The sequence below is a fragment of the Arvicola amphibius genome, chromosome 8, assembly GCF_903992535.2.
Source record: "Arvicola amphibius chromosome 8, mArvAmp1.2, whole genome shotgun sequence".
Classification (NCBI taxonomy): Eukaryota; Metazoa; Chordata; class Mammalia; order Rodentia; family Cricetidae; genus Arvicola; species Arvicola amphibius.
This window is the reverse complement of record NC_052054.1, coordinates 73,149,353-73,175,890: the sequence shown is the minus strand read 5'-3', so window position 1 is coordinate 73,175,890 and position 26,538 is coordinate 73,149,353. Positions and strand designations below refer to the sequence as shown.

At 52.8% G+C, this 26,538-nt stretch overlaps 2 protein-coding genes and 1 pseudogene across 3 annotated transcripts in view; 2 read left to right on the top strand and 1 right to left on the bottom strand.

The window, feature by feature from the left end:
- Nucleotides 1–18,021, bottom strand: part of Exoc3l2 (exocyst complex component 3 like 2) — a 31,378-nt gene extending 13,357 nt beyond the window's left edge. Inside the window, exons 1-6 of the mRNA XM_038340540.1 lie at nucleotides 17,827–18,021; nucleotides 11,396–11,931; nucleotides 6,967–7,558; nucleotides 2,847–2,958; nucleotides 536–637; nucleotides 331–431 (exon numbers count right to left, since the gene is read on the bottom strand). Coding sequence (XP_038196468.1) covers nucleotides 331–431; nucleotides 536–637; nucleotides 2,847–2,958; nucleotides 6,967–7,558; nucleotides 11,396–11,915 — 1,427 coding nt within the window. The 5' untranslated portion in view covers nucleotides 11,916–11,931; nucleotides 17,827–18,021. The remainder of the gene's footprint in view (nucleotides 1–330; nucleotides 432–535; nucleotides 638–2,846; nucleotides 2,959–6,966; nucleotides 7,559–11,395; nucleotides 11,932–17,826) is intronic.
- Nucleotides 18,022–20,640: 2,619 nt separating this feature from the next.
- LOC119822101 lies at nucleotides 20,641–20,793 on the top strand (annotated as a pseudogene).
- A 2,135-nt stretch (nucleotides 20,794–22,928) lies between these two features.
- Nucleotides 22,929–26,538, top strand: part of Mark4 (microtubule affinity regulating kinase 4) — a 30,713-nt gene continuing 27,103 nt past the window's right edge. For both annotated transcript variants that reach the window (XM_038340042.1, XM_038340043.1), the window contains exon 1: nucleotides 22,929–23,239. In XM_038340042.1, coding sequence (XP_038195970.1) covers nucleotides 23,189–23,239 — 51 coding nt within the window. In that variant the 5' untranslated portion in view covers nucleotides 22,929–23,188. The remainder of the gene's footprint in view (nucleotides 23,240–26,538) is intronic.

The window sequence follows — 26,538 nt, the reverse complement described above, 5'->3', positions numbered from 1 at the left end:
GGGATTCTAGGCAGGTCTTCTACTGGTGAGCCACACTTCCAGGATTATTGTTGTCTTTCTTTTCTTTTTAAAGATAAATTTTATTTCAAATTATTCATATGCACGTGTCTCTGTGCGTGCTGGTGCCTGGGGAGACCATAGACATTGCATCCCCCTGGAGCTGGCATTATGGTCATACGCCATCCATCTCACATGGGTACTGGGGTTGAACTTAAGTTCTCTGGGGCACACTTCCCCAGTCCTCCTCTGCCTTTCACCCCAACTGTCTCCATGTGAACCAGATCCCAGCGGCCAGCCCCCTCAGACCCACCCTCTCCCTGTGTCCCTTACCTCTGCAGGAACTCTGCCAGCCCTCCCAGGCAGCAGTGCGCCATCCTCTCCACAAACTCCTGACTGATGCGGGGTGCTCTCTCTGTGTGCTCTTCCAGAAGCTGTGTGGACCAGGAGGAGGCACAGAGACACAGTGGGGGGGGGGGGTTGGTCCCCCTTCCTCCCTCCCCTCCCACGCCCCAGGCTATCCCCTTCCTCCCGTTACCTCGCAGACGTCTTGGGCCAGGTTGCTGGGCCTGTAGTCCAAGCTGCCCCACTGTTCCTCGTCTTCCTGCAGCACTTGAAGGAGAGCTGCTCGGGTCTGAGTCTGCGGCAGGGTGGTGGACCAGCAGAAGTCAGGGCAGCTGGGGCCTGACTATCCTCTCATCACCATCTAAGCACCTTCACCAAGAAGTTCTGGGCTCACCTCACAAATCCCACGGTCAAGGAGATACTTGGAACCTCCCCAGCCCACCCCTGCCTCCTCCTTTCCTGCCTGTGGTCTAGGACTTAATATTAAAACCATGTGGATTTTTTTTAAAGATATAGATAAGGCAGTCGGTGGTGGCACACACCTTTAATCTCAGCACTTGGAAGGAAGAGGCAGGCAGATCTCTGTGAGTTCGAGACCAGCCTGGTCTAGAGTTGCAGGACAGTGAGGGCTACACAGAGAAACCTTGACAGAGAGAGAGAGAGAGAGAGAGAGAGAGAGAAAGAGGGGAAAGAGGAGAGATTGGTGTTGATTTGTATTTAAGAAATTTATGTTTGCTTTATTTTATTTATTATGTGGTGTGTGTGTGTGTGTGAGAGAGAGAGAGAGAGAGAGAGAGAGAGAGAGAGAGAGAGAGAGAGAGAGAGAGAGAAAGAGGGGAAAGAGGAGAGATTGGTGTTGATTTGTATTTAAGAAATTTATGTTTGCTTTATTTTATTTATTATGTGGTGTGTGTGTGTGTGTGTGTGTGTGTGTGTGTGTGTGTGTGTGTGTGAGAGAGAGAGAGAGAGAGAGAGAGAGAGAGAGAGAGAATGTAGGTGCCCAGAGAAGCCAGAAGAAGGTGTCAGATTCCCCCTGGAGCTGGAATTACAGGTGGCTATGGGCTGCCTGATATGGGTGCTAGAAACTGAACTTGAGTTTCACTTAGGTGCTGAACCATCTCTCCAGCCCCAAAACCATAATTGTGTGTGTGTTTGTGTGTATACATACATACATACATACATCACATATATAAACATCTATTATTTTTTTCGTTTTTTTTTCCAGATAGGGTTTCTCTGTGTAGCCCTGGCTGTCCTGGAACTCCCTCTGTAGACCAGGCTGGCCTTGAACTCAGAGATCTATGTGCCTCTGCTTCCTGAGTGCAGGAACTGGAGGAGTGCTCCACCACAGCTGACTACACTTTGTATTTTTAAGCTTTTTCTCACAGCCGAGGGTTTAGAAGGTGTCCATGTTACTGTTTGAGGGTGGAAGGCTCTCCTACTGGGTTCTGCTGAACAATTCGTTTACAGCACTCACATTTGGGCTAGGAAAGTAACTCAGTGACAGAACTGTGACCTCACAAGAGCAAGGCTCTGGACCCCTCGTGGCACCGTACACAGGAGGAGACACATGGTGGTCGAGCTCCTGCCTAGAATCCCCCAGTGAGGGGCTGGGGTGTGGCTCAGTGCTAGAGCACTTTCAAAAGGCCCCTGTTCCATCCCAGGGGCACAAAAGGAATTTTTGAGGTTTGCCTATCTGATTCACTAGTGTCTTCAATTGAGTAAGTGAGTGTAGCTTTACATGTGTGGTTCCATGTACATTGAGGTAAGATCTATCATTAACCACTTGTTTCTGAGACAGAATCCCACTATTCAGCCTTGGCTGGCCTGGAACTCCGCATGTAGACCAGGCTGGACTCATCTGCCTGCCTCTGCCTCCCAAAGCCATGATGAAAAGGTGTCGCCACCTGTCTTGGCCATCCCCTGCTTCTCTTCTCAGCTGTGCGAGCATATTGTCAAGATGCCTACATGCCTGGGTGCTGTGAGTATTGGGGTCTTGCAGTGAGACTCTGGGACCGGGGTCTGAACCTCTCAATCCTTTGTGTGTTGGGGGAGTGCTTAGGAGGTGACATAAAATGTAGACGTGATCAAGAATGGTGCTGCAGGCAGTGATCTCGGCGCTGGGGAGACCGAGGCAAGAGGATCATGAATCCTAGAGTGAGACTGTGTCAAAAAAAATTCTAAGAAGAGAGAGACAGAGACAGAGAGACAGAGAGAGGAGGAGGAGGAGAAGGAGGAGGAGGAGGAGAAGGAAGAGAAGAAGAAGAGGAAGAGGAAGAGGAAGAGGAGGAGGAGGAGGAGGAGGAGGAAGGGAAGAAGGGAAGAAAAGAGGTAAAGGAAGAAAAAAGAAGGTCTTCTGTGGATTTGCGTGTCAATGGCCTTTGGACGGAACTCAGGTTACCACAAGGAAAGGAAAATGGAAGCTGAGTTGGGGAGGGGAATCTGCCAAGCCCCTTGTGACCTCCAGAGTTCGTCCCCACCCGAAGTGGCCAAGTCCTAGGTACCTTCACATCTGTGACACATTCATCTTCCAAACCACGCAGGGTGCCAGCAGAAAGGAGGGGCCCCAGCTCCCCGTTCTCCAAGGCGACCATGTCTACCAAGCCCAGGATCTCCCTGGGGTGGGGAAATAAGAGACAGAAGGTCTGTGAGAGATGGGGCTGAGCTCTGGGGCCCTTCCACGTGTCCCCACAGTCTCGGTGTCGGCGACCCTAGGCCACTCCCTTCCTCTCTCGGGCTGCCTTTCTCATCTTTCAAAGGAAGTGTTTAGAATTATGTTTCCCTTGGCTCCAGTACTCTGAGTCAGCTCTCCTGATGGATGGTGTCCGGGCAAGACTTAGCTGTCAAGTTCAGGCTTGACGAGCGGACTTGAGCTTCACGGGCAGAGGCTCCCTTGGGCCTCTAACTTTGGGAGCTTCACCTCACCTGGTTGGGGGTGCTTTCCAACTTAGCTGCGCACGTGCCCCTTTCAGGTGAGGCTGACATCCTCACCATCACCCACCCTGCACCTTCCATCACCCACCCTCACCAGATTTTTCTCGTGGGATCTGCTTGGTCAGAAATACCATCTTCCTCTGATTCAGACTTAGCCCATGTCTTATCTCTTCCAGAAGCTTTCCAGACCCATATCCTGCCGCTACCTGTCATGGGTAGTCTGAGACCTCCCCAACATGAATTCAAAGGGCTCTGCCTTCCTTTTCTTTTGATGACAGCATTCTGACCTTTTAAATATTTTTTTAGGGACTAGGCAGCTCAGGCTAGCCTGGAGCTCACTGTATAGCCCAGGCTCACTTTGAGCTCCTGATCTTCCTGCTTCAGCCTTCCAGCTGCTTGAGAGCACAGATGCATGTGACTGGGCACCCGCGTCCTCATTTGGTACATCCCTTCGTTCTCTGATGTGTGGTTTGTAGATGGCTAACTTCTTTCTTCCCAGGGAAGAACAATGGAGTTATCCCCATATCACACCCTTCAATCCCCCCACAAGTATAGTCCATTTGGGGATTCAGAGGCTCCACAGCTGTAAGATTCCAGAATTGGAAGGAAGGGCCCGTGGCGCTGAGGTTCCCAAAACTGTATCAGAACTCAGCGATCAGCAGTGTGGGGACAGTTAGGGTCAACAGTGACAAAGTCCAGTGACCAAAAGGGAGTGGAACAAAAGTTTAGGCTCCTTAGCACTAACTCACTAGGCTGGAAGAGTTATAAACCTACCAAGCCTTAAAAGATATATGAGCCAGGCAGTGGTGGCACATGCTTTTATTCCCAGCAGAGACAGGCGAATGTATCTCTGTGAGTTCGAGGCCAACCTGGTATATATATATATATATATATATATATATATATATATATATATATATAGTTCCAGGACAGTCAAGGCTACACAGAGAGACCCTGTCTTAGAAACAAACAAACAAAAACAAAAAATAAACCGGGCGGTGGTGGCGCACGCCTTTAATCCCAGCACTCGGGAGGCAGAGGCAGGCGGATCTCTGAGTTCGAGGCCAGCCTGGTCTACAAGAGCTAGTTCCAGGACAGGCTCTAGAAACTACAGGGAAACCCTGTCTCGAAAAACCAAAAAAAAAAAAAAAAACCAAAAAAAAAAATCTGGGGGTTGGAGAGATAGTTAAACTGCGAAGAGCACTGGCTGCTCTTGCAGAGGACCTGGGTTCAGTTCCCAGCACCCACATGGTGGCTCACCGGATCCACCCCCTTCCACCTGTGGCTGCTGTTGGCACCGGCACAAAGATACACATGCGCAAGCACACGTGCAAACACACATAGATGAAGAATTTAAATCTTCGTAAAATATCTGCCCAGCTGGGCAGTGGGCGCACGCCTTTAATCCCAGTACGTGGGAGGCAGAAGCAGGCAAATCTCTGTGAGTTCAAGGCCAGTTCCAGGACAGGTTTCAAAGCTACAGAGAAACCCTGTCTCAAGACAAAACAAAACAAAACAAAACAAAACAAAACAAAACAAAAATCTACCCAGCAGGCTTGTCTCACTAGATACTTGGGAGGTTGAAAGGGGAAAATTGGAAGTTCATGGCTTGCCTGATGTACAGAGTGAGTTCAAATCCAGTCTGGGGTTCAGACTAAGACCCCGTCTCAACGTGAAAAGATAAGGGGGCTGAGGCTGTAGCTCAGTGCAGACTGCTTGTCTAGTACGTGAAAGCATGCAAGACCAGGGGTTTAATTCCCAGAACAGAGAGACAGACAGAGACAGAGACAGAGACAGAGAGCTACTAGTTTTGTCTGTTTATTTTATTTTGTTTTGAGACCAGGTTTTCTTGTGTAGCCCTGGCTATCCTGGAACTTGTTCTGTAGGCCAGGCTGGCCTCAGACTCACAGAGATCCACCTGCTTCTGCCTCACGAGTACTGGGATTAAAGGTGTGCACCACCACTGCCTGGCAAGAGAGCTGCTATTTTTTAGACCATTACATGTAGCATGATCAAAAGGGGCAGGCGTGCCATATGCATGCGGAGGCCAGAAGACATCTTTGCGGAGTCTGTTCTCTCCTTCCTCCCTAACACGGGCTCTAGGGTTCCACCTCACATTGCCAGGCTTGCACAACAACTATTTTTACCCCTGAGACGCCTCACTGCTCCCTCCCAATTTTATTTTATTTATTTTGAGACAGGGTCTTTCTATATAGCCCTGGCTGTCCTATGTAGACCAGGCTGTTCTGGAACTCACAGAATCCACCTACCTCTACCTTCCTAGTATAGGAATACAGGTATGGGCTATCACACCTGCTGCCTTCTGGAATTCTCTCAGACTGAAGGTCAGTGCGACAGAGATCCACGTTGCTAACGTCCTGGGACTGGAAGGGTGGACAGCTCATCCCTCTCCAGAAGGTCCACAGCACTGAGCTACTAGGACCGCTGTGGATTAAACAGTGCTGAGAACTCAGATGGTGTTCTAGGCCTGGAAGGACCGCAGTGTTACGATTTGAAGTCCCCAAGAGGCAAGCCACTAAGGCATAGGGACTTACTATGGACAGTGCTAATGGCCCTGGCCTGGGGGTGATGGGCTCAAGTGGAAGGAATGAGTAAGGGCCAGTATGAGGACCCCACGGCCATCAGTGTTGAGTTTACAGAGGTTCTGGGACTGGAACAATCAACAAAGCCGGTGCAGGGACGGACACGAGTGATCTAAGGGTCAACGTCATAGACGGTCCCACATTTGCTAGGGTCTAATATGATGATGCGGTAGTGTGCACCTCTAATCCCAGCACTACAGACATCCTACTTGGCTTTAATTGCCAACTCAACAAAAACCAATCTAAGAGAGAATCCTCAACTAAGGAACCCCTCAGATGAGTCCATGGGGAAATGCCATAGAAGGGTGCAGCCCACTGTGGGTGACCCCATCCCCTGGGCAGGGGATCCTGAGCCGTATAAAGAAGCTAGCTGAGATACCTGCCAGCCAGCCAGCCAGCAGCACGCGCCCATGGTTTCTACTGCGTTTCCGTGGCTGTGAGTTCCTTGGTCCTAGGTCACTCTCTGTGTGTGGAACAGCTAGCCAGACTGCCGTCAAGTTCTGCTTAAGTTCCTGCCCTGATGTCCCTTGGTGAGAGACAGTGAGGACTGTGACCTCACTAAATGAGTCCTTTCCTCCCATAAACTGCTTTTGGTCAGAGTGTATTTTTTTATCACAACGAAAAGGAATGAAAGAATAAGGGACGCAGAGGAGGATCGGAAGGAGAGCTTTGCAAAGTGTCAATACTGCAGATGACGAAATTTATCTGAGGCTTGATTATTGTTAATTGGTGGGAAAGAAAGAAGAGGAGGAGGAGCTGGAGCGATGGCTCAGCGGTTAAGAGCGCTTGCTGCATTTTTTTGAGGAGGATCTGAGTTTGGTTTCCAGCATTCACACTGGGCAATTTACACCAGCCTGTTACTCCAACTCTAGGGAGAAACAGTGCTTCTTTCTGGTCTCTTTCAGGCACCCGTATGCCTGTGCACATACATATATGCACAGATACGCATGCCTATAAGTAAAAAAAAATTTTTTTAAAGGAAAAAAGTTCAAGTTAGCCTGGGCTACATGAGCCCTTCCCCTAAATCCAATAACTCAAAAAGGTGTCTGGGGTAAGGTGTGTACGGCCCGGGGCGTCCCAGGCTCACCTGGGGTACACCTGATGGTGCCAGTGGAGCAGGGCGTAGCGATCAGCGAGCGGGAGCCTGCGGCGTGCGGCCGCCCCGAGCCACTCGGCCAGGGCCTCGTGGTAGCCGCGCAGGTACACGGCGCCGGCGCGCAGCCCCGCGGGGTAGGCGGGCGCCAGACGACCGCGCACGGCGGCCACGTCTTCCAGCAGGCGCGCGCGCAGCGCCTCCAGCTGCCCCGCCAGCGCCCCGCGCGAGCCCGGCGCCGCCGCCTCCTCCAGCCGCTCCCGCGCCGCGCTCGCCACCGCCTCGGCCCAGCGCGCGCGCAGCTTGCGGGCTGACCCGGGGCCGCGCCGCGCGTCCGCCGCCTCCTCCTGCTGCAGCACGCGGCCCAGCTGAGCCACCGCGCCCGCGCCGGGCCCCGGGGCCGCCAGCGACTCGCGCACCAGCGCCCAGAGCTCGCGCTGCAGCGCCTCGTACAGCAGCGCCACATCCCGCGCGCGCCGCCCCGCGCCCGCCTCGGCCTCCGCCGGCGCCTCCGCCTCCAGCTCCAGGATGTGCTCGTCCGCCCGTGCCAGCTCGCGCTTCTGGATCAGACCCAGGATCTCCAGCACTGTGGAGGGGTTTGGGTGGGGGAGAAAAGGGAGTGTCAGGAAGTGGGGCAGGTGACCCAGGACACGCAAAATCAGAGAGTGGAGAGATGAGGAGAAAGAGCGCAGGACACCAAAACTGAAAGGTGAAGCATGTGGAGAGGGTGTCAGAGCTCGGGACGTGGCCACTAGTTCCACCCAAAATGAGAGAGTGAGTGTGATTGTCAACCCTGGTGACACGCCCTTCACACCAGCTGTTGCACTCAACAGAGAGCAGCCTGGGCTACAGAGAGAGACCTTGTCACAAAACAAAAAGAAAACAACAAAGTGAGATGGCACTGTGGCAAAGGTGCCTGCTGCCAAGTTTGATGACCCGAGTTCCATCCCAGGACCCACATTTCCTGGAAAGTGTTCTCTGTCCTCCATCTATGCATGTGCGCACAAGAGGGGTGGGGTGGGGTGGGGGGAGACAGAGAGAACAGAGAGACAGAGAGAGAAGAAAAAGGAATGGGGCTGCCTGCAATCCCAGCAGGAGGATAAAGAGTTCAAGGTCTTGGGGCCGAAGATCTGGTCCCCTCTTCTGGCCTCCTCAGGCACACGTGTGGTGCACAGAAATACATGCAAAGCACATACACATAAAATAATAAACTAATTTTAAAAAGAGTTCAAGGTCTACCTAGGCTACATAGCAAGTTTAAGCCATTTCTGAGATACATGAGTCTCTGTCTCAAAAAAAAAAAAAAAAAGTCAGTAATAAGTCCCCAGAAAGGACCAAGACGAGGGAAGGAATTGGGGAAGTAGAGGTTGAGAGGGAAGATGAAGGGCTGGGGCCAGGAGCTTTGGAGAGGATCCTCCCTATGGAGCAGAGGCCACAAGGACAGCAGGTGACACAGAGAAGCTGGGTGTGTGGTCTCATATCGGTCATCCTCCCACTTGGGAGGCTGAGGCAGGAGGATTGCCTTAGACCCCAGGCTGTCCCGGGCTATGTTCTGAGCTTCATGCTAGGCTGAGTGACAGACACAGAGAGGAATGTGATGAGGGAGGAAGCAAGAGATGAGAGGGTTCGGGGAAGGAGCTGGGGGAGAACAGTTAGAGACGCAGCCAAGGATGGACCAGCTCGCCCAAGTACAAGGTTAGCAAGAGAAAACAGTGGGATTGGAGGGAAGGGGCTGGGACAGAGAGGAGGGTCTGATTGCGACTTGTGGGGTTGAGAGATGTGCTCAGACCCAGGTAAGTAACTGATGGAGAGAGAGCCATGGAGGGGAGCAAGGGGCAGGCTGGTTAGGGGTCTGTGGGGGTAGGATGGCTATGATGGTAAGGCCACACTCTACAAAGGTGGGACCCACTGTGTAAAGGGGAGTCATTGGTTTGAGAGGCTTTAAGTAGAGGCCAAAGGGGAGGAGGGTCCCGTTGGCCAAGAGTTACCCTCAACACCTCCCCCCGCCCCCCCCCCCGCCGTTTCCTCCCTGGCAGAGAAGCTATTTCCTGAGCAGCGCTATTTCTGCCCATCCGTTTCCAGAAGGCGGGGGCTCCAGTCACCCCCTCCTCACCTCTCTGCAGTGCCCTCCCAGTCCCCAGGGAGCCGGGGCTGAAATAGCCTCTGTCCAGGATGTGGAGGGCATCAGAGGACAGGAGAGGCTCCAGGAAGGTCCCCCCGACCATGCATGAAGTAGGGGGTGGGGCTGAAGCTAAGAGAGGGTGGCACAGGGCTGGGGAGGAGGACGGAGTTTGGGGGAGGCTGGGAAAAAGACAGAGCAAGGCAGAGGGCATTTTAGCATCTGAGTGAGCTTGGCACTATGATTTGCAGACTGAACAAGAAAGCCAGGCACAATGAGGCAGACATAGCCTACCTACCAGGGCAAAAGAAACCTAAAGTTAAGACTACTTTGGGCTACTTTAGAGACCTTGTCTCAAACTGAGGGAGAAAAAAAAGAGAGAGAGAGCCAAGTTTGGTAGCACATGCCTGTAATCCTAGGACAGAGGCAGAGGCAGAAGGATTGCCCTAGAGGTGGAAGCCAGTCTCATTCACGCAGATCTACAGATCGAGCCAGGGCTATAAAGTGAGACCTTCTCAAAAACCATACAGAGCCTGGAGAGACCACTGGAAGAGCAGAGGACCCAGGTCCAGTTCCCAGCACCCACATGGTGGCTCACAATGGTCTAACTCCCTCCCCAGGGTATCCAGTGCCCCCTTCTGACCTCTAGGGCATTGCATACACACAGTGCACATACATGCACACAAGCTCATAAACTAACAATAATAAAAACAAAAAATTCCCAAATACAAAATGGTAGAAAGCCATGGGTTCAATCCCCTTCCCCACACACACAAAAAAGGAAAAGAATTGAATTTGTCTGTTTATGTTTTGGGTTGTAAGCCTCACCTTTAATGGTTGAGCCATCTCTCCAGACCTTATTTATCCATTTTTATTGTTTATAGGTGTGCACATGATGGGGCAGGGAGCAAGCACACATGCGCTGCTGCATGTGTGGAGGTCCTATGACAGCTTTGTGGGGCTGCTTCTCCCTTTCATCTTTCCCTGGGTTCCAGAGACAGAGTTCTGATTTCCAGGCTTTCCCAGCTAAGCTGCCTTACAGGCCCAGGCATCAAGAACATGATGGCAGCTCAGGAAGAGAGGGACACAGAGGAAGCATGGGACGTGACTTGGGGATGGGGTTGAGGATGAGGATGGGTTGGCTGTGTCCCCTCAACCAAGCTGTGACTTCTAGTCTTCCAGTATTACTAATGTGACCTCAGTTAGAAATACGATCTTCCCAGACATCATGGGCACAGCTCCTAAGCCAAAGGCTGGTGTTCTTAAGAACAGAAAACGGGGGGGGGGGGGGGGGGGGTAAGGATAGGGCTCAGCAGGTAAAGGCACTGGCTACCAAGCCTGACAAACTGAATTTGGTCCTCCGGATCCACACTGTGGGAGGAGAGAATTGACTCTTGCAAGTTATTGTCAGTCACACACACACACACACACACACACGCACACGCACACGCACGCACATGCGCACACGCACGCATACGCACACACGCGCGCGCGCACACGCACACACACAGAGACAGAGGGGAACGAGAGGAGAGACAGGGACAATTCCACACAAGGATGAAAGATTTCCCGCAGCCAGCCAGAGCTGGGAAGAGGCATCGGAGGGTCCCCTGCAGGTCGCCTGTTGGGTGCATCCTGGAACCAATTATCTCTACTCTCTATGGTGGCCATAGGAAGTAACCCAGGTACTACAGGACTAGGGGTGAGCATCTGGGGCGGGTGTTTTTGAAAAGCAAGCCTGAACATGACATTGAAGCTGGAGGTGGAGGGAGGAGGTGAGGCTCAGAAAGGAATGGGTGGGAATGACGCTGTGCAGCCTGAGCTAGGGCTGGGGTGGGGGGTGGGGTGAAGCTCAGGGCCAGGTGGTCTTAGGCTGGGGAGGAAAAGGGGCTGGAGGCTGGGGAAGGGGAAAACGGGGCCTTACAGAGTTCAGAAACATGGAACATGCTAGCTGGGCTTTCATTTGGTGTCAGACATGGACACGAGAAGATGAAAATGGCCTTTCGGTCGTTAGCATTCAGTGTGTGTGTGTGTGTGTGTGTACAGTTATTTGGGTTCCAAGGATTCAATTCGCGTCGACAGGCTTGTGCAGCAAGCACCTTAACAAACTGAGCCATCTTGCTGACCCAAATACGGACTTTTGGAGGGAAGGGTGATTGGACGTGGGCTGTGTGACTCGAGCCGGTGTCACAGACGAAGGCTGACATGAGATTAGGTAGAAAGAAGGAGGACCCCACCCCCAAGGGTTGATGGATGCAGCAGTGAGCCCCCTAGGTCAGCATCAATAGGTCCCCACTCACTCACCAGACAGTGGTTCCTTCATCTTTGGGGGCTCCGGGACTTTGGGTGGGGGCTCAGGGGCCGCCTCACCTGCAGGTACCACTCTCTCTGCCAAGGATGCCCGTCGGGGCTTGGGCCCACGACCGAGTCTCAGGAAAGCCAGTCTTCGAGCGGCTTCTCCAGTTGGCTCCTCATCGCCGTGGGTTCGGAACCCCTGAAGCCGGGTCAGGAGGCCAAAATCGGCTGAGCTCCTTCTTATGCCTGGTGTCAGCACACGGCCCAAGAAAGAGCGGCCTTGCCCATCCCCGGGGCTGCCTGCCCGCCGGCCCGAGGTCCAGCCCAGTCGGAAATGGGCCAGACCAGCCAGCTTCTCCAGCGTGGCCCGCCGGCCACACGACGTCCCATTGGGCAGTGTCCCCGGGTCCCGGGCTTCTTCTTCCAGCGCTGGAGCGTCTTCAAAGGGGTTGCGAGAGGACCGCAGGGGCAGGGTCCCTGCCCGTGGCACCTTAGGGTCTCCCACCCCCAGACTCTTCAGGATTGGCATTTTGACAGGCTGGCACCTGCAGAAAAATAATGACCAAAGTGATGTGGGTGACGGTGTCTGTCCTGTGTGCTGAGGGCTTTGATTAGAAGGTGCCAGGCACAGGTCTGGACACTTAGAGGTTACAAGCCTGGCATTCTCGCACCCCCTTAATACCAGCATATGAGGCTGAGCAAGAGAATCGAGAATACTAGGCAAGCCAGGAATTCCTAAGGGCAACTGATCTCAAAACACTGAAGACAAAGCCAGGTGTGGCTGTGACCCTTGGCACTGAGCACTGGGGAGGTGGGGGCAGGAGGAACAGGAGTTCAAAGCCTTTCATGGCTACACTGAGGTTTTAGGGCAGCTTGAACTAAACCACATGAAACTCTCCCCGTGCCACACATACCTCTCTTTCTTGCTCTCTCTCACATACACACATATACACACTCTCTTACACACATGCATATATACACTCTCGTACACACACACACACACACACACACACCTCTGTCTGTCTCTCTCTTTCTGTCACAAACACCTTTCTCATTCACACTGCCTTTCTCTCTCACACACACACATATACACTCTCTTACACACACACATTCACATGCGCACGCGCACACACACACAAAGCTGATGATATTAAGACAAAAGGGATGAATGTGGTGACACAGCCCTATAATCCCAGCACTCTAGAGACAGAAACAGGAGGATCGACACCTGTGCAGCAACATGGTCATAGGGAGCTGCAGGCCAGCAAGACTAGATGAAAAAAAAAAAAAACCAAACAGACAAACAGCAACTAGGAGCAAAATAAAACAAAAACTGTAATGGGGGTGTGGCTCAGTGGTAGAGCCCCTGCCTAGAACCCCCCAGTGAGGGGCTGGGGTGTGGCCCAGTGGTAGAGCCCCTGCCCAGCTTGCACAAGGCTCTGGGTATGATACTCAACACTGCCAAAAACCAAGAAACTTAGTGGGTCTTGGGATCCACTCTTTGCAGACTGTGGGGATACTGTGACACTTAGGCCAGAGCCACCCTCTCAGGGCTTGCACTCTTCTGAGTCCTGTCCGTCTCTATGTCTCCATCTCTGGTCCTTTGTCCCTCCCTGTACCCCCCTTACAACTGGAAACTATGACAACTTCTCTGCCCCAGACTCAGGTTTTTTTGTTTTTGTTTTTTTTTGGGGGGGGGTTGTTTGTTTGTTTTCAGACAGAAGTACAGGCTGATCCAAGACTTGTTACATAGCTTAGGATGGCCTCAAACTTGAGGTGATCCTCCTGCCTCAATCTTCTATGTATGTATGACTACAGCCACCACACCAAGCTTATTTTAATTTTTGAGGCAGAAATCATGTAGTGTAGGTTGGCCTTGAACTCCCGATCCTCTTGCCTCCACTTCTGGGATAACAGTATTGCACCACCATGCCCTCTCAGCTTCTTGGCAATTGTAGCTCAGCTTTAAAGACTTCCACATAGCATAAACCTGATCCTTCCTCTCCAGAACCTTCCATAGCTCCCCAGTGCCATTGGTACGACGTTCAGGTCCCTCATCAGAGCCCTGGGGTCTGCGGACTGGGCTGCACACCTCCTTGGAGCTAATAAATCCCCTGGTTCCTCTTCTCTGGGCTGTGTCTCCAGGTCTCCCCACATGGAGCCAGGTCTCCATGCTTTGGATCTCAGTTCCAAGGCTGCCCCCTCCAGGAAGTCCTCCTGATCCTTTGGTCTCTTGACCTATGGTTCCCTGTATGGTTGTCCCTGTCTGGGGACAGGTCTGCATCTGGACTGAGAGCCTGGGGCGGGCAGGGCTGGGTTTGTGTCCGTCACTCCTGTGTCCCTGGCTCAGAGCATGGGTCAGGCACTTTGGAATGGGTGCTAACAGGAAGCAAAGGAAGGAAGGAGGCAGACAGTTCATTCCTTGGGGGGGAGGAGGTCATGAGGAGCGGGCCACACAGGACCTGAACTCTGTGACAAGGGACTTGGGCTGTTTCCCAAGGGAAACATTGTGATCTTACCTTGTTGTCAGCATTGTGCCCAGAACTCAGGGCCTGGTGGGTAAGGCCCCTGCTCCACCACTGAGTTATACCTCAGCCCTGGATTTTCATTCTAACTCGATCCATATTGTGTATGTGTGTGTGTGTGTGTGTGTGTGTGTGTGTGTGTGTGTACGCGGTCACTGGAATGTCACAGCGCGTATGAGGTAGCCAGTTTCTCTTTCTAGTGCAGGCCCAGGGATCCATCTCAGGTCCTCAGCCTTGGCCACAAGCGCCTTTGCCCACTGAGATTTCTCAAGGGCCCCTTGTTTCTTTTCTTTTCCTTTCCTTTCTTTCTTTCTTTCTTTCTTTCTTTCTTTCTTTCTTTCTTTCTTTCTTTCTTTCTTTCTTTTTTTTTTTTTTTTTTTAAAATGCAGCCTTCAAAGTCAGCAAGATGGTAGAGACAGATAAATCTCTGTGAATTTGAGGCCAGCCTGGTTTATTTAGAGGTCTATATAGTTCTAGCCAACCAGAACCTCATTGTATAGACTGTATCCAAAATAGATAGATAGATAGATAGATAGATAGATAGATAGATAGATAGATAGATAGATAGATAGATAGATAGGATAATGCAGCTTCCCAGGGCAAAGGATGCAACTCAACAGCAGAGCTCTTTCCTCGTACACATTTGTCCCTGGAGCCCATCCCCAGCACCACTAAAAACAAAAAACAAAACAAACAAACAAACAAAAACCCCAACCAAATAAATTAAATGATGAAGTGCTTCAAACATTTAGAAAATAATAAAAACAAAATTACTTGTCCCGCGTGATAACTCTGAGCTCAGGCCTTGAGTTCAAAGCCAACCTGAGCCACATAGTGAGTTCCAAGATAGCCTGGAATGCAGAATGAGACCCTGTCTCATGAAACCATAAAAGTTGGAGGTGCAGAGTTGGCTCACTGGTCAAGAGCACTGACTGAGGTCCCGAGTTCGATTCCCAGCACCCACACAGCAACTCACAACCATCTGAAACTCCACCCCTGTTCCTATTCTGGCTTCTTCGGGCACCAGGCATGCAAGTGGTGTGTTGATTACATGTGGGCAGAACATAAAAACAGAAACGGCCTTGCAGCGTCTGTGTCTTGCAGCTCAGTGCTTCCCTTTCCTCTGCTTATGTGATGCACCCGTGATGTTTACTGACGTATAGCCGCACTGTCTGGTTCACTTGCTTTAAGGGCTGCATAATATTCCAGACAAAACTGGGTAAATAAACCACTGGATGCCTATTATATTATATATTATAAGGGCTGGACCCATAGCAAGTTTGTTCACTATAATATATTATATATTATAAGGGCCAGACCCATAGCGAGTTTGTTCATTATATTATATTATATTATATATTACATGGGCTGGGCCCATAGCGAGTTTGTTCACCATATTATATTATATATTATATGGGCTGGACCCATAGCGAGTTTGCAAAGGGAGACTGCAGAGCCATGCACCTTGGAGAGAGTCTGAGGCTAAAAGTGTCGGTTCTCGTGGTAGAATCTGCATTCTGACTCTCAACCTCCACTGTTTAGACACACCGTTTTCTAGACACACCGTTGTCAACCTCCCTCCACGGTCCCTATCCCTGAATGAGGCAGTCACCATAGCAACCCTTTGCTTTGGAGCCCCCACGGCGGTGTACAACCGATACACACTCCCCCATGGACACACACTATTCACACACCGATTTATTAGTCTTCCGTCTTGTGGAAGGCTCTGCATGCCTCACCCAAAAAATGGCTCCGGGGACCGGTGGGGTGGCTCAGTGGGTAGAGGCACTTGCCCCGGAGCCTGACAACCTAAGTCTGATGCCTCATCTCCATACAGTAGGAGAAAATGAACTACTAAAAGTGTCTTCTGACCTCTACATATGCACCGCGGCACATGAACGCCTGACACACATGCACACAAACCAACTATAATGAAAAAGTGGCTCCGTCCCTCCCAGTAACGGATCCAACGTCCTCCAAACTACCTCCAAGTCCTGTAATGACTGCTTCTCCCAACTGCACCTAGCAATGCCCAGACTTCATCTGCCACTAACTCCCTGGTACCCCTCAAACCATTCCCAGCACATTCCCAGCATTTCTAAACTTAAGCAGCATTTACCACAACCCCCCCACCTCTTTCCCCTTCCTGACTCCGACACCTCCCTCTGCAACCTGGCTCCGACATCCTGCCCCCTCCAACGCCCTCCGCTGCCTCCCGGTGCCCAGGCCCCTGACTCACTTCCGAGCCTCTCTCAAGCCCCCAGCCTCCGGGTTCTGCAGGATGTCTAGGCCACCAGCGTTTCCCTCTCCCAGCCCCTCCTCCTCTTCCTCACTGCCAGCCTTTCCCCAAACCCTCATCAGTAATCCTGACTCTGTCAAGCCCTCAGCATCGAGCTAGGTATGGTGGCACAGCAATCCCAGCACCTGTACCAGGAGGCTGGGGCGGGAGGACCACAATGCTTTTAACACCCTGGGTACAGACAAACCCACAAACCCGGTGTGGTAAGAGCATGCCTTTAATCTTGGCACGCGGGAGGTAGAGGCAGGAGGTCAATCTGAGGCACTTGAGATCAAAACATCAAAAGCCAAGGCAGGGGATGTGGCTCAGTGGTGCAGCCCACAGACGCCCAGGGCTTGCAGCTTCCACGAAACTCCAGATTCCCAAATCCAGCATAGGGGGGCACCGGCGGTGCAGGCCTGTTTTCCAGGCACTCAAAACACCGACGCCGAGGACCAGAGCATCAGGATCATTCTTGGACATATAGGAGTTTGAGGCCAACCTGGGCTACATGAGACGGGGAAAATACCTATCTATCTATCTATCTATCTATCCATCCATCTATCTCTCATCTACCTACCTACCTACCTATTTATTTATTTATTTATTTATTTGTTTGTTTATGTGTGTTTCTTGAGACACGGTTTCTCTGTGTCACCCTGGCTGTCTTGGAACTCACTCTGTAGACCAGGCTGGCCTCAAATTCACAGAGATCCACCAGCCTCTGCCTCCCGAGTGCTGGGATTAAATGCACCACAACTGCCCAGATGAAAAAATAGTGGTTGGTTTTTTTGTTGTTTTTTTTTTTGTTGTTTGTTTGTTTTAAAACATTTGGGAAGCGTTCCTTCCAGGCTAACTGTCCTAAAGCCTGACTCTCGCGGACAGCCACACTGCAGACCTTGATCCCAGCACCCGTGAGCAGCCTCCCTAGCTAATCATGGCCTTGCTTGCTCACTCTCTCTCTCTTTTTAATTTTATTTATTGATTCACTTATTTTGTGTGTGGAGGTGCACACGTGTCATGGTCTATATGTGGAGATCTCATGTAAATTTTGACAGTCAGCTCTCTCTGCCTTGTGGGTCTCTGAGGTGGAATCCAGTTCCTCACAGCAGTGAGCACCTCTAACCACTGAGAAGTCTTGCTAGCCCTGTCTTTTCTTTCTTTCTATTTATTTATTTATTCAGACAGTCTCGATCTATAATCCAAGCTGGTTGGAAGTCACTATGTAATCCAAACTGGCCAGCCTACTACCTCAGCTTCCTTAGTCCTGGGATTGCAGGTGTGTGCCTGTAGTCAGGTTTTCTGGGTGCTGCCACCCTCATCTTTTGGGAGGCAGCAAGCGCTGGACCCCCATCATGCTTCAGCCTCCCCATCAGAGTCTGTTAGACCAAACATCCCCTATCTCCGTCCTCCAAGAGCGGCCGCAGTCTCTACAAGTTCCTCCTCCCTCTCTGGAACCCAGAGCCCTCCAGGCCCGGCCTGTGCGCTGCCTTCTGCCTCTCCCCCAGCGGCCACCAAACTCAGCCTTCAGCCTCCCCCTGCCCATTGGACCTTCCTGCTTTCCAGTCCTGGGTTCTGATGGGGCCCCCATCCTTGGGAGAACCTGGGAGCGTGCATTTTCACCCCCAGACACTCACCTTCTGCTTTCTGTCCGTGCCTGTCCCTCTGTCCCCTCTTGCTGTCCAGTCTTCAGACTACTTGGGCCAAGACTGCTGAGAGCTTGGATCTGAGGAGGGGGGGCTTGGAGGAGGACAATTTCCTGTCAGGAAGCCCCTCCCTCTCTGGGGCCAGGGGCTGGAAGGCCCCATTATCTGTCTGTCCTCCTAGGCCAGGCTGTGGTTGGGCCCTGCTGTGACAAGGGCCACAACCCCTTGTCTCCACCCTTAGCCCCCCCCTCCCAGCTTTGCCGGAATCTTCCCGCCCTTCTGCCTGCTTTTCACGCCTCCCAAGGTAACAACACCATCCTGTGTACCCAGGGGTGACACCCCAAGCTGGACAGCAGCCCACAAATGAGCTCCAGAATAATGGAGCTGTGGATGGGGTCTCAAGGGAGCATATGTCCCTCCCCTCCACCCTCCCCACCCCGAGACAGAGTTTCTCTGTGTAACAGTCCTGGCTGTCCTGAAACTCGCTTGGTAGACCAGCTGGCCTCGAACTCACGGCAATCCACCTGCCTCTGCCTCCCAAGTGCTGGGATTAAAGGCGTGTGCTGCCACTGCCCAGCTTGCATGTGTTCCTCTTGTATTCCATAGTAAGGGACAGGACTCGGAGGAACCCCCGCTGGTCCCAGAGGCTGGGCCTGAGGACCTGGTGGGACAGCCCTGGTGCACTCTTAAAAATGTAGTTCTCTCTGGGTGGTGGTGGCACACACCCTTAATCCCAGAACTCAGAAGGAAGAGGCAGGCAGACATCTGTAAATTCAAGGCCAGCCTGGTCTACAAGAACTAGTTCCAGGACAGGCTCCAAAGCTACAGAGAAAAGAAAGAAAGAAAAAGAAAAAAAGTGTAGTTCTCTATGTGCAGGGTTCCATCCTTGTCCCCTGTCCCTGCTGTGGGCCAGTCTCCCAGAGACCTGGCATCTCTGTGCCACGTCCCACAGAGACAGGGTCACTATGTAGCCCAGGCTAGTCAGGAACTCAATACATAAACCAGGCTAGCCCCGAACTCCCAGAAATCCTGCTTCCCAAGTGCTGGAATTAATTGCATGTGCCACCCTGTCTGACCCTTCTTTGTGTGTTTGGTTGGGGTGAGGGTGCTGGAATCGAACTCAGGGCCCTGTACAAGCTGGTCGTGTGCTCTGCCATGAAACTGCTTCCCCGATTCATATCTGTCTTCTTTACAGATTCCCCGATTCGCCCAATCTAATGTGGATGCAGTGAATCTGATTTTTTTTTTCTGAGACAGGGTTTCTCTGTGTTGAGTCTGACTCTTTAAAAGAGTGTAATATTGACTGGCGGTGGTGGCTCACACCTTTAATCCTAAGCACCCCAGCCCTCCGGAGGCAGAGGCCAGCCTGGTCTACAGAGCCAGCTCCAGGACAGGCTCCAAAGCTGCAGAGAAAATCTGTCTCGAAAAACAAAACAAAACAAAAGTGTACTATTTATTTATTTTATGTGTATGAGTGACTCAGAAACATGCAATGTCCAACAGGCTAGAAGGAGACAGAGCCCCTGGAACTGAAGTTACAGCCGGTTGTCCCCACTGTGTGCCCACCACTGTGTGTGCTCTGAGACTTGAACCCAGGTCCTCTGCAAGAGCTGAGCCGTCTCTCCAGCCCCAAATTCACCCTTTGATGTCTTGCAATTTAGTGGGTCTGGTGCACTCACAGGGTGGCAGCAGAAGACGCCTGCATCTGAATCTCGGATATCTCCATCACTTTGAAGAGAACCCGCAGACTCTGACAGTCGTCCCTGCCTCTTCCCAAAGCCGCGGGGAACCAGGAATCCAGGGCTTGCGTTTCTCGGCGGCGGAGCTCCTTCTTTTGAACATTTCGTAGAAAACAAATTGTATGATGTGACCTTTGTGTCCTGCCCCTTTCACTAAATGTTACATTTTCAAACTTCGTCCACTCAGTCTGTGCGTCTAGGAGCTGATGGTGTGTAGGAAGGACGGAAAGTGGGGGCAGAGAGACAGACCCTGAGAGTGAGTAGGAAGACAACCACCTGCCCCCTGGTGGTGGATATTGGTACTGCAGCTGTCAGAGCTGGGCCCCGGAACGCTTTGGCTGGGGTGGTGTGGGGTGTGCCCTCTACCCTGGAGGGACTCCATTCTACCTTGAACAGTCTTTGGGGGGTCATAAGGCTCCTAGGAACCCACCCAGAGCTCCTCCCTTAACATTATCGAGCTCCCATTTTTATTTTTTTATTTTTATGTATTTATTTTGTTTTTTTTGAGACAGAATTTCTCTGTGTAGCCCTGCTTGTCCTTGAACTCACATTGTAGACCAGATTGGCCTCCAATTCACAGAGATCCACCTATCTCCACCTCTCGAGTGCTGGGATTAAAGGCAGGGTCATATTATATTGCCCAGGCTACCCTGGAATTCTCTGTGTGGACCAGGCTGCCCTTGAATTCATAGAATCCCTCCTAATTCAGTCTCCCAAGTGCTGGGATGCCAGACATGTGCTACAGCTTGAGTTGAAGCATTTTATTTATATATGCAGTTTGGTTTGTAGTGACACCTTGGCTGCATTATTATTGCTGAGACATCATCGCAGTTAAGAGACCAGGGTCCTGAGTTCAAATTCCTAGCACTTGGGAGACTGGGGCAGGAGGATTAAAAGTTGGAGGAGGGTTTGTGCTACATGGTGAGATCATGCACAAAAAGAAAAGTGTTTGTCTCACATATATAATTTCAGAATTCGGGAGACTGAGATGGGAGGATGGCCAGAAGTTCAAGGTCAGCCTGGGCTATGGTGTAGGACCCTGCCTCAAAACAAACAAACAAACAACCCACCTACCTGCCAGAGGAGTTGGTGTAATTGGTAAGGTGGATTTCATTTCTCAGGTGAGGTTTGCCTGGACATGCTGACACCTCAATTTCCCCAGTGTGGGAGTTGACTGCATAATTTGTGGTAGTGGAGGCTGTGTTCTAGCTCTCCTCTGTTCAAACAAAACCAAACCAATATCCCCAGCACTATAACTGGGTGTGGTGGCTCACCCCTTCCTGAGGTGAACCTCAGCCTCAGCACTCTCTGAGGTGGAGGCAGGAGGATCAAGAACAACCTCAGCCACTCAAGAGCATTCGCAAAATACATAAATGCATAGGGCTGGAGGGCTGGAGGGCTGGCTCAGGGTGAAGGCACTTGTCTTTAAGGCTGACTACCCAAGTTTAGTCCTGGGGACCCAGAGAGCGGGAGGAGACAAATGACTTCCAAAAGTTGTCCTCTGACCTCCACATGCACCCCCCAAAATTAATAAATTGTTCAATTTTAATAAAAAATAATCTCCACCCTGCCACTCACTGTTGCTTTAGGTCTTTTCCTTTCCTTTCTTTTCTACCTTATATATTTATTCTGTGTTGGGTGTTCTGCCTGCACTTAAGTTTGTGTGCAGTACCCATAGAGGCCAGAAGAGGGCATCAGGTTCCCTGTGACTGGAGTTACAGACAGTCAAGAGCTGACATGAGGGTGCTGGGAACTGAACCCAGGTCCTCTGCAAGAGCAGCCGGTGCTCTTAATTGCTGAGTCATCTTTCCAGCCCCCCCCACTTGAATATTAATATAATTCACTTACTTGCATGCTTGCATAATTTAATTTTTTAGTAATATTTGTGCTTAACAGCTAGTTCTGTAATAATTTCCAGTGGGCTAGCTCTAGCACTTCTGTCTCTTTCCCCCGCATTCTGTCTGACAGGACCTCACGTAGCTGAGGCTAGTCCCAAACTCACTGTGTAGTTGAGAGGATGTCCTGGAACTTCTGAACCTTCTAGGACACCACCATGCTTAGCAACATCTAATTTTCACAAAAGGAAACTGAGGCTCAGGAAGGCTTTCAAAGACAGTGGGGCAGAGATCTTCCCCCAGCGGCACCTGGCTCTGGACCAGGATTATGTCACCCCCCTTCCCTTCAGCCCACAACGCCCGTGCCCTCAGCATAGCTCTCACGGTCTTCGAACCGATCTATTTGCCCTGGCAGGCCTACACCTGTTTGGGCTTCCAGCCAGGGAGGTAAAAGAGGCTCCCGCCCCCTAATGTTCACACTTGGAAAGTGAAGCCTGGTTCGAAGCTCAGGGTGACTTTTTTTCCCCTGAGACAGGATCTTGCTGTGTAGTTTAGGCTGGTCTCAAACTCACAGCAATCTCCCAAATCTTGGGATGATAGACACACAGCCATCAATCACTCCTCTTCCTCTCTCTCTCTCTCTCTCTCTCTCTCTCTCTCTCTCTCTCTCTCTCTCTCTCTCTCTCCCTCTCTCTCATTCTTTATTCCTTTTCTCTGCAGCTCTAGACTCCTTGAGTTTCTCTGTCTCTTTCGTTTCCTCCCTTCGTCTTGGCGCTCTCTCTCTCTCTCTCTCTCCCCCTCCCTCCCCCCCTCCTCCCCTCTCTCTCCCTCTCCCTCTCTTTCTCTCTCTCTTCCTCTCTCTCTCTTTCTCTCTCTTCCTCTCTCCCTCGTTCTTTATTCCTTTTCTCTGCAGCTCTAGACTCCTTGAGTTTCTCTGTCTCTTTCGTTTCCTCCCTTCGTCTTGTCTCTCTCTCTCTCTCTCTCTCTCTCTCTCTCTCTCTCTCTCTCTCTCTCTCTCTCTCTCTCTCTCTCTCTCTCTCTCTCTCTCTCTCTCTCTCTCTCTCTCTCTCTCTCTCTCTCTCTGTCCCCCTTTCTGCCCTCAGTCCTTTTGTCTCTGTCCTTGGCTTCTCTCTGTCCCTCTTTGTGACTCTGCTTCTTCCCATCTCGTGTCTGTCCGTGTGTCCCTGTGTCTGTGTGTCTCTCCCATCTCTCAAAGTCTCCCTCTGCTCTCCTCCTCAGCACCTCTCGGCGCTTCTCTTGGCCGGTTACTCCCGGTTCTCCTGTGAGAACTTGCTGGAGAGTGGCGCGCCCAGACCTGCCTCCGCCCCCAGAACCCTCGAGCCAGCCCGGACCTGTACCTTTAAGAGCCGGCAGCGGGGGCGGGGTCTCCATGGGCCCCGCCCCTCCCGCCCCTCCCCCTGACGTCCCTTCCTCCCCGGCCCCTTAGTCGCCTCCCTCTGCCGCCGCCCCGGACCGGCTCCGCGCCCCCTCCCCGGCCCCCGCCCGTGCACCCTCCCGCTTGCCCGTCGCTCAGATGGCACCCCGAGGTCCCCTTGCACGGGGCCACTAGGACCCTCGGTGTCTCCTCCCCTCCCCCGTCCTACCCTCGCTCTCTCGCTTGCTCGCTCAGCGAGGACTCGGGCGTCCACGGCGCCCAGCTTTTTTGAGCTCGCGTCCCCAGGTCGGCTGGGGGGGGGAGGGGAAGAAGGGGACCCCAGGATCCCCACCCCCCCCACCCGGCCGCCCCTTGTCCCCTTCCCTCCTGGGACCCCAGAGAAGATGTCTTCGAGGACGGCGCTGGCCCCGGGCAACGATCGGAACTCGGACACGGTGAGTGGGGCCCAGCCCCCTGGGGAACCTTGCTTGGGTCCGGCCACGGAACCCCTCACCCCGCCGGGCCACCGGCCCCGCCGGTCCTTGTTTCCCTGCTCCGCAGCCCCCACCGACGTTTCCCATGACTTTGAGGCCTCTCTGTTCCCTCCTCCCCGCAGCCCCAGCCCAGCCCGACCCCTAGGGGCGCCCCTGTCTTTGGACCCTTCTCTTGTCCCTCTGCAGAGCGCTTCCGCCCGGTCTCTTCCCTCCAGGAAGCCCCCTCCCCTGCCGGCCGGAGCCCCTCCCTTCCCCGGCCGCCGTGTCTGTCCCCTCCTGGCTCGTCCGCAGCCTTGCTGGGCTCGACCCTTCCCGGCTCGGCACGTCCCCGGGTCCCCGAAGCGCAGCCCTTGCTCTCCCAACCCCCCCAACTTCCCAGCCAGGCCCGACCCGACCTGGCCCTGCTGTCCTCCCTGCCTCCTGCTTGTTGGGGTGCTGGCTCCCCCTGCCACCCCTAGTCAGTTCTCAGGAGCCGCCTCCCCCAGGAAGCCAAATGCCACCTGGGCCCTGCCTGGCTCCTTCAAGGTGTCTCGGCTCCCCCGCTTGGCCCTGCTCGGCCCGGCAGCCCTGTCCTTGGACCCTTGGCTCCCCTAGATGCGACCTAGACTCGGCTGGTTTTTCTACAGGAAGTCTTGGCGTCCGAGCTGCAGTCTAACATCCCGGGCTTGGGTTTCCAGGCCCTGGACCAGGCTGACTCCCGGCCGCCTCAGCTTGCAGGCAAGCTCCAGCCGAGTCTCCCAGCCTCACGACCCCTCCTCACCCGCTTCCATGCCTCCAGCTCACTGGAGCCCTCCCCCTTTCCTTATTAGGCTTTTCTCCTCCGCTTCCTGCCCCCAGGTCTGCACCCCTAGACTTTGGACTGGACCCCAGGCTCTAAGCCTTCCTCCCTGAGGTTGCTCTGTCCATGCCTTTGACTTCCTCATGCTGGACCCTTAGCCCCGACTTCTGGAAGTTTACTGAGCCCAGGGTGTCTGGTTCTGGGACTCTTGGCTGTTCCCTGTCTTCCATCCCAGGACTTCCTTCCCTCACAGCACGCCTCCCCTCCGCATTTCCCATAATTCATGACAGCTTTCCAGAGCCCTCAAAACCAACTCATCAATGCTTTCCCGCTGGGATGTGGGTTCCTCTGTCAACCTCTCACTGCCAGAGCCCAGTCAGACACTTGTTTTGAGTCAGGGTCTCATACTGTAGGCCTGGCTGTCCTGGAACTCACTCCTAGACCAGGCTGGCCTTGAACTCACAGAGATCCGCCTGCCTCTGCCTCCTGAGTACAAGTGTCTCTGATACCAGTCAGGAATACTTCCCTTTGTCCCTCTCCCCTATTGGCCCAAGTTTCAAGTTGGCGGTTTCAGCCAGCCCCACCCACCTTGGTTCCCCAGTCATTCCAGAGAGGTACTTGCTTCCCGGTTCTTGGGTTCAAATGCTGCCTCCACGGGCCAGGGCCAGTCTGCATTGTGTCTTCAGGCTCCTGGCTCCCCCCCCCCCCTGATTCCTGCCTTGGGAAGTGTATTGTGTTGGGGGGTGGGAGTAAGGACTTGAGTCCCGCAGTGAATTACCAGAGACATGTGGGTGAAGGCTGGTACATAGGCGGCGCTCACGGCTGTTGGCATGGCTGTGGATCTGAGTCAGGAGGCGGCGCGTTCTCAAACTCCAGCTGTCCTTAGTTGTCAGGGAAGCTCGTTGAGCCTGCTTCAGCCTCAGTTTCCCTGTCAGTGGGTTGATGGCGGCACCTCCCAGGCCAGGACTTCCTCACGTACCTTAATTATTCAAATAGACTCAGATTCACATCTCATTGCTGTGTGACCTCAGGCCAGTGACCTCACCTCCCTGAGCCTTGATTTCCAAATCTGTACGATAGCGGCCGGGCCTTCCTCTTTCCTGCATTCCTGAGATTGTTGGCACCTAGTGGGGGATACTTGAATGGGTGGTTCCGTCCCTGGTTCCATTCTGGAGGGATGACTTATGACTGTCTTGGCTGAAGTGACACCCATCTCTTTCTATAGTCTGATGTTACCTGGTGACTGTGGTGACAGCCACATATGGGCATACTCTTCTACCCCAAGTTCTAGGGCTCGCAGACCAGGGGCCAGTTTCCATATCTCCCTAGCAACACAGTGTTGGGGCACTGGGCCTTAGCCAGTTTTAGCTCCTGCCTCTGACCCCCGGCGGGTTTCCAGCTACTCTCTGGCAGGGGTCCCTGCAGCTTTCAATGGAATGCCTTCCTGTGTGTGAGGCCCCTGGCAACATCCAACAAGGATGCTTCTCCAGGCTGTTGGCTCAGCAGGGATCAGAGACCTTATCTTCCATCTCCACCACCCGCCTGCCCCTTGGAGGTGAGGGGGGGCTGAGAGCCACCTCTGGCGTCAGGGAGATCTGGGAGGCTCAGCACTCAGGAACCTGGAGCTCACCAGCCTGCTCACCCACTGGCCCTGTGCCCTTGAGCACGGCACTCTCCCTGCCTGAGCCTTAGGGAAGCTTGAGTCTGGGTTTGAGGGTGCTCATTGTGACTGGACCCACGGTGAAGCTGGGGTGCCAGTGGCATGAGCGGGGACGTGTGGAGGGCACCAGGGGTGGAATTCGGAACCACCTGGCCTGGGGTAGTCTTTTTTTTTTTTTTTTTTTTTACTGGAAGGGCCTCTGCCTACCACATCCACAGTACAGTGCTGAGGGTAATCAAGGGCTCTACCACCAAGCCACACCCCCAGTCTCCCCCCCCCCCAATTAACTGCTGAATTACCTCAGCTCTTTCACTATTCCTGAGGCAGGAGCTCCCTGAGTTGTCCAGGCTGGCCTTGAACTCAATACGTTGTTCAGACAGCTCTAGCATTTAAAATCTGATGGCTCTGCTTCCCTACTTTTGGAGATGACCAACAGACCTGGTGGGCATCGTCCTCTTGCCTGTTGTGAGGAAGATGGGTGACGGTGGCTGGCCCCTAGCCCATCCCAGCTGCTGTTGCTCCCTAGACTGTGAGCGCAGGAACCTTCCTCACTGGGCTCCGCTGGGGACTGAGTGTGGATGAGGTTCCTGTCTGCACAAGCCTTGACCAATGGAATCATCCTCCTGGTAAAAACCATGTTCCTAGGCATGGTGGAGTAACCAGTAAGCTCAGCTACTTGGGAAACCGAGGCAGGAGGATTTCAAGTCTGCGAGACCTTATCTCAAAATTAAGATTAAAATGAGAGTTGGAGGGAGGGATGGGGAGGTGGCTTGCATGGTAAAGTGCTTACTGGGCGAAAACGAGGACCTGAGTTCGGATTTC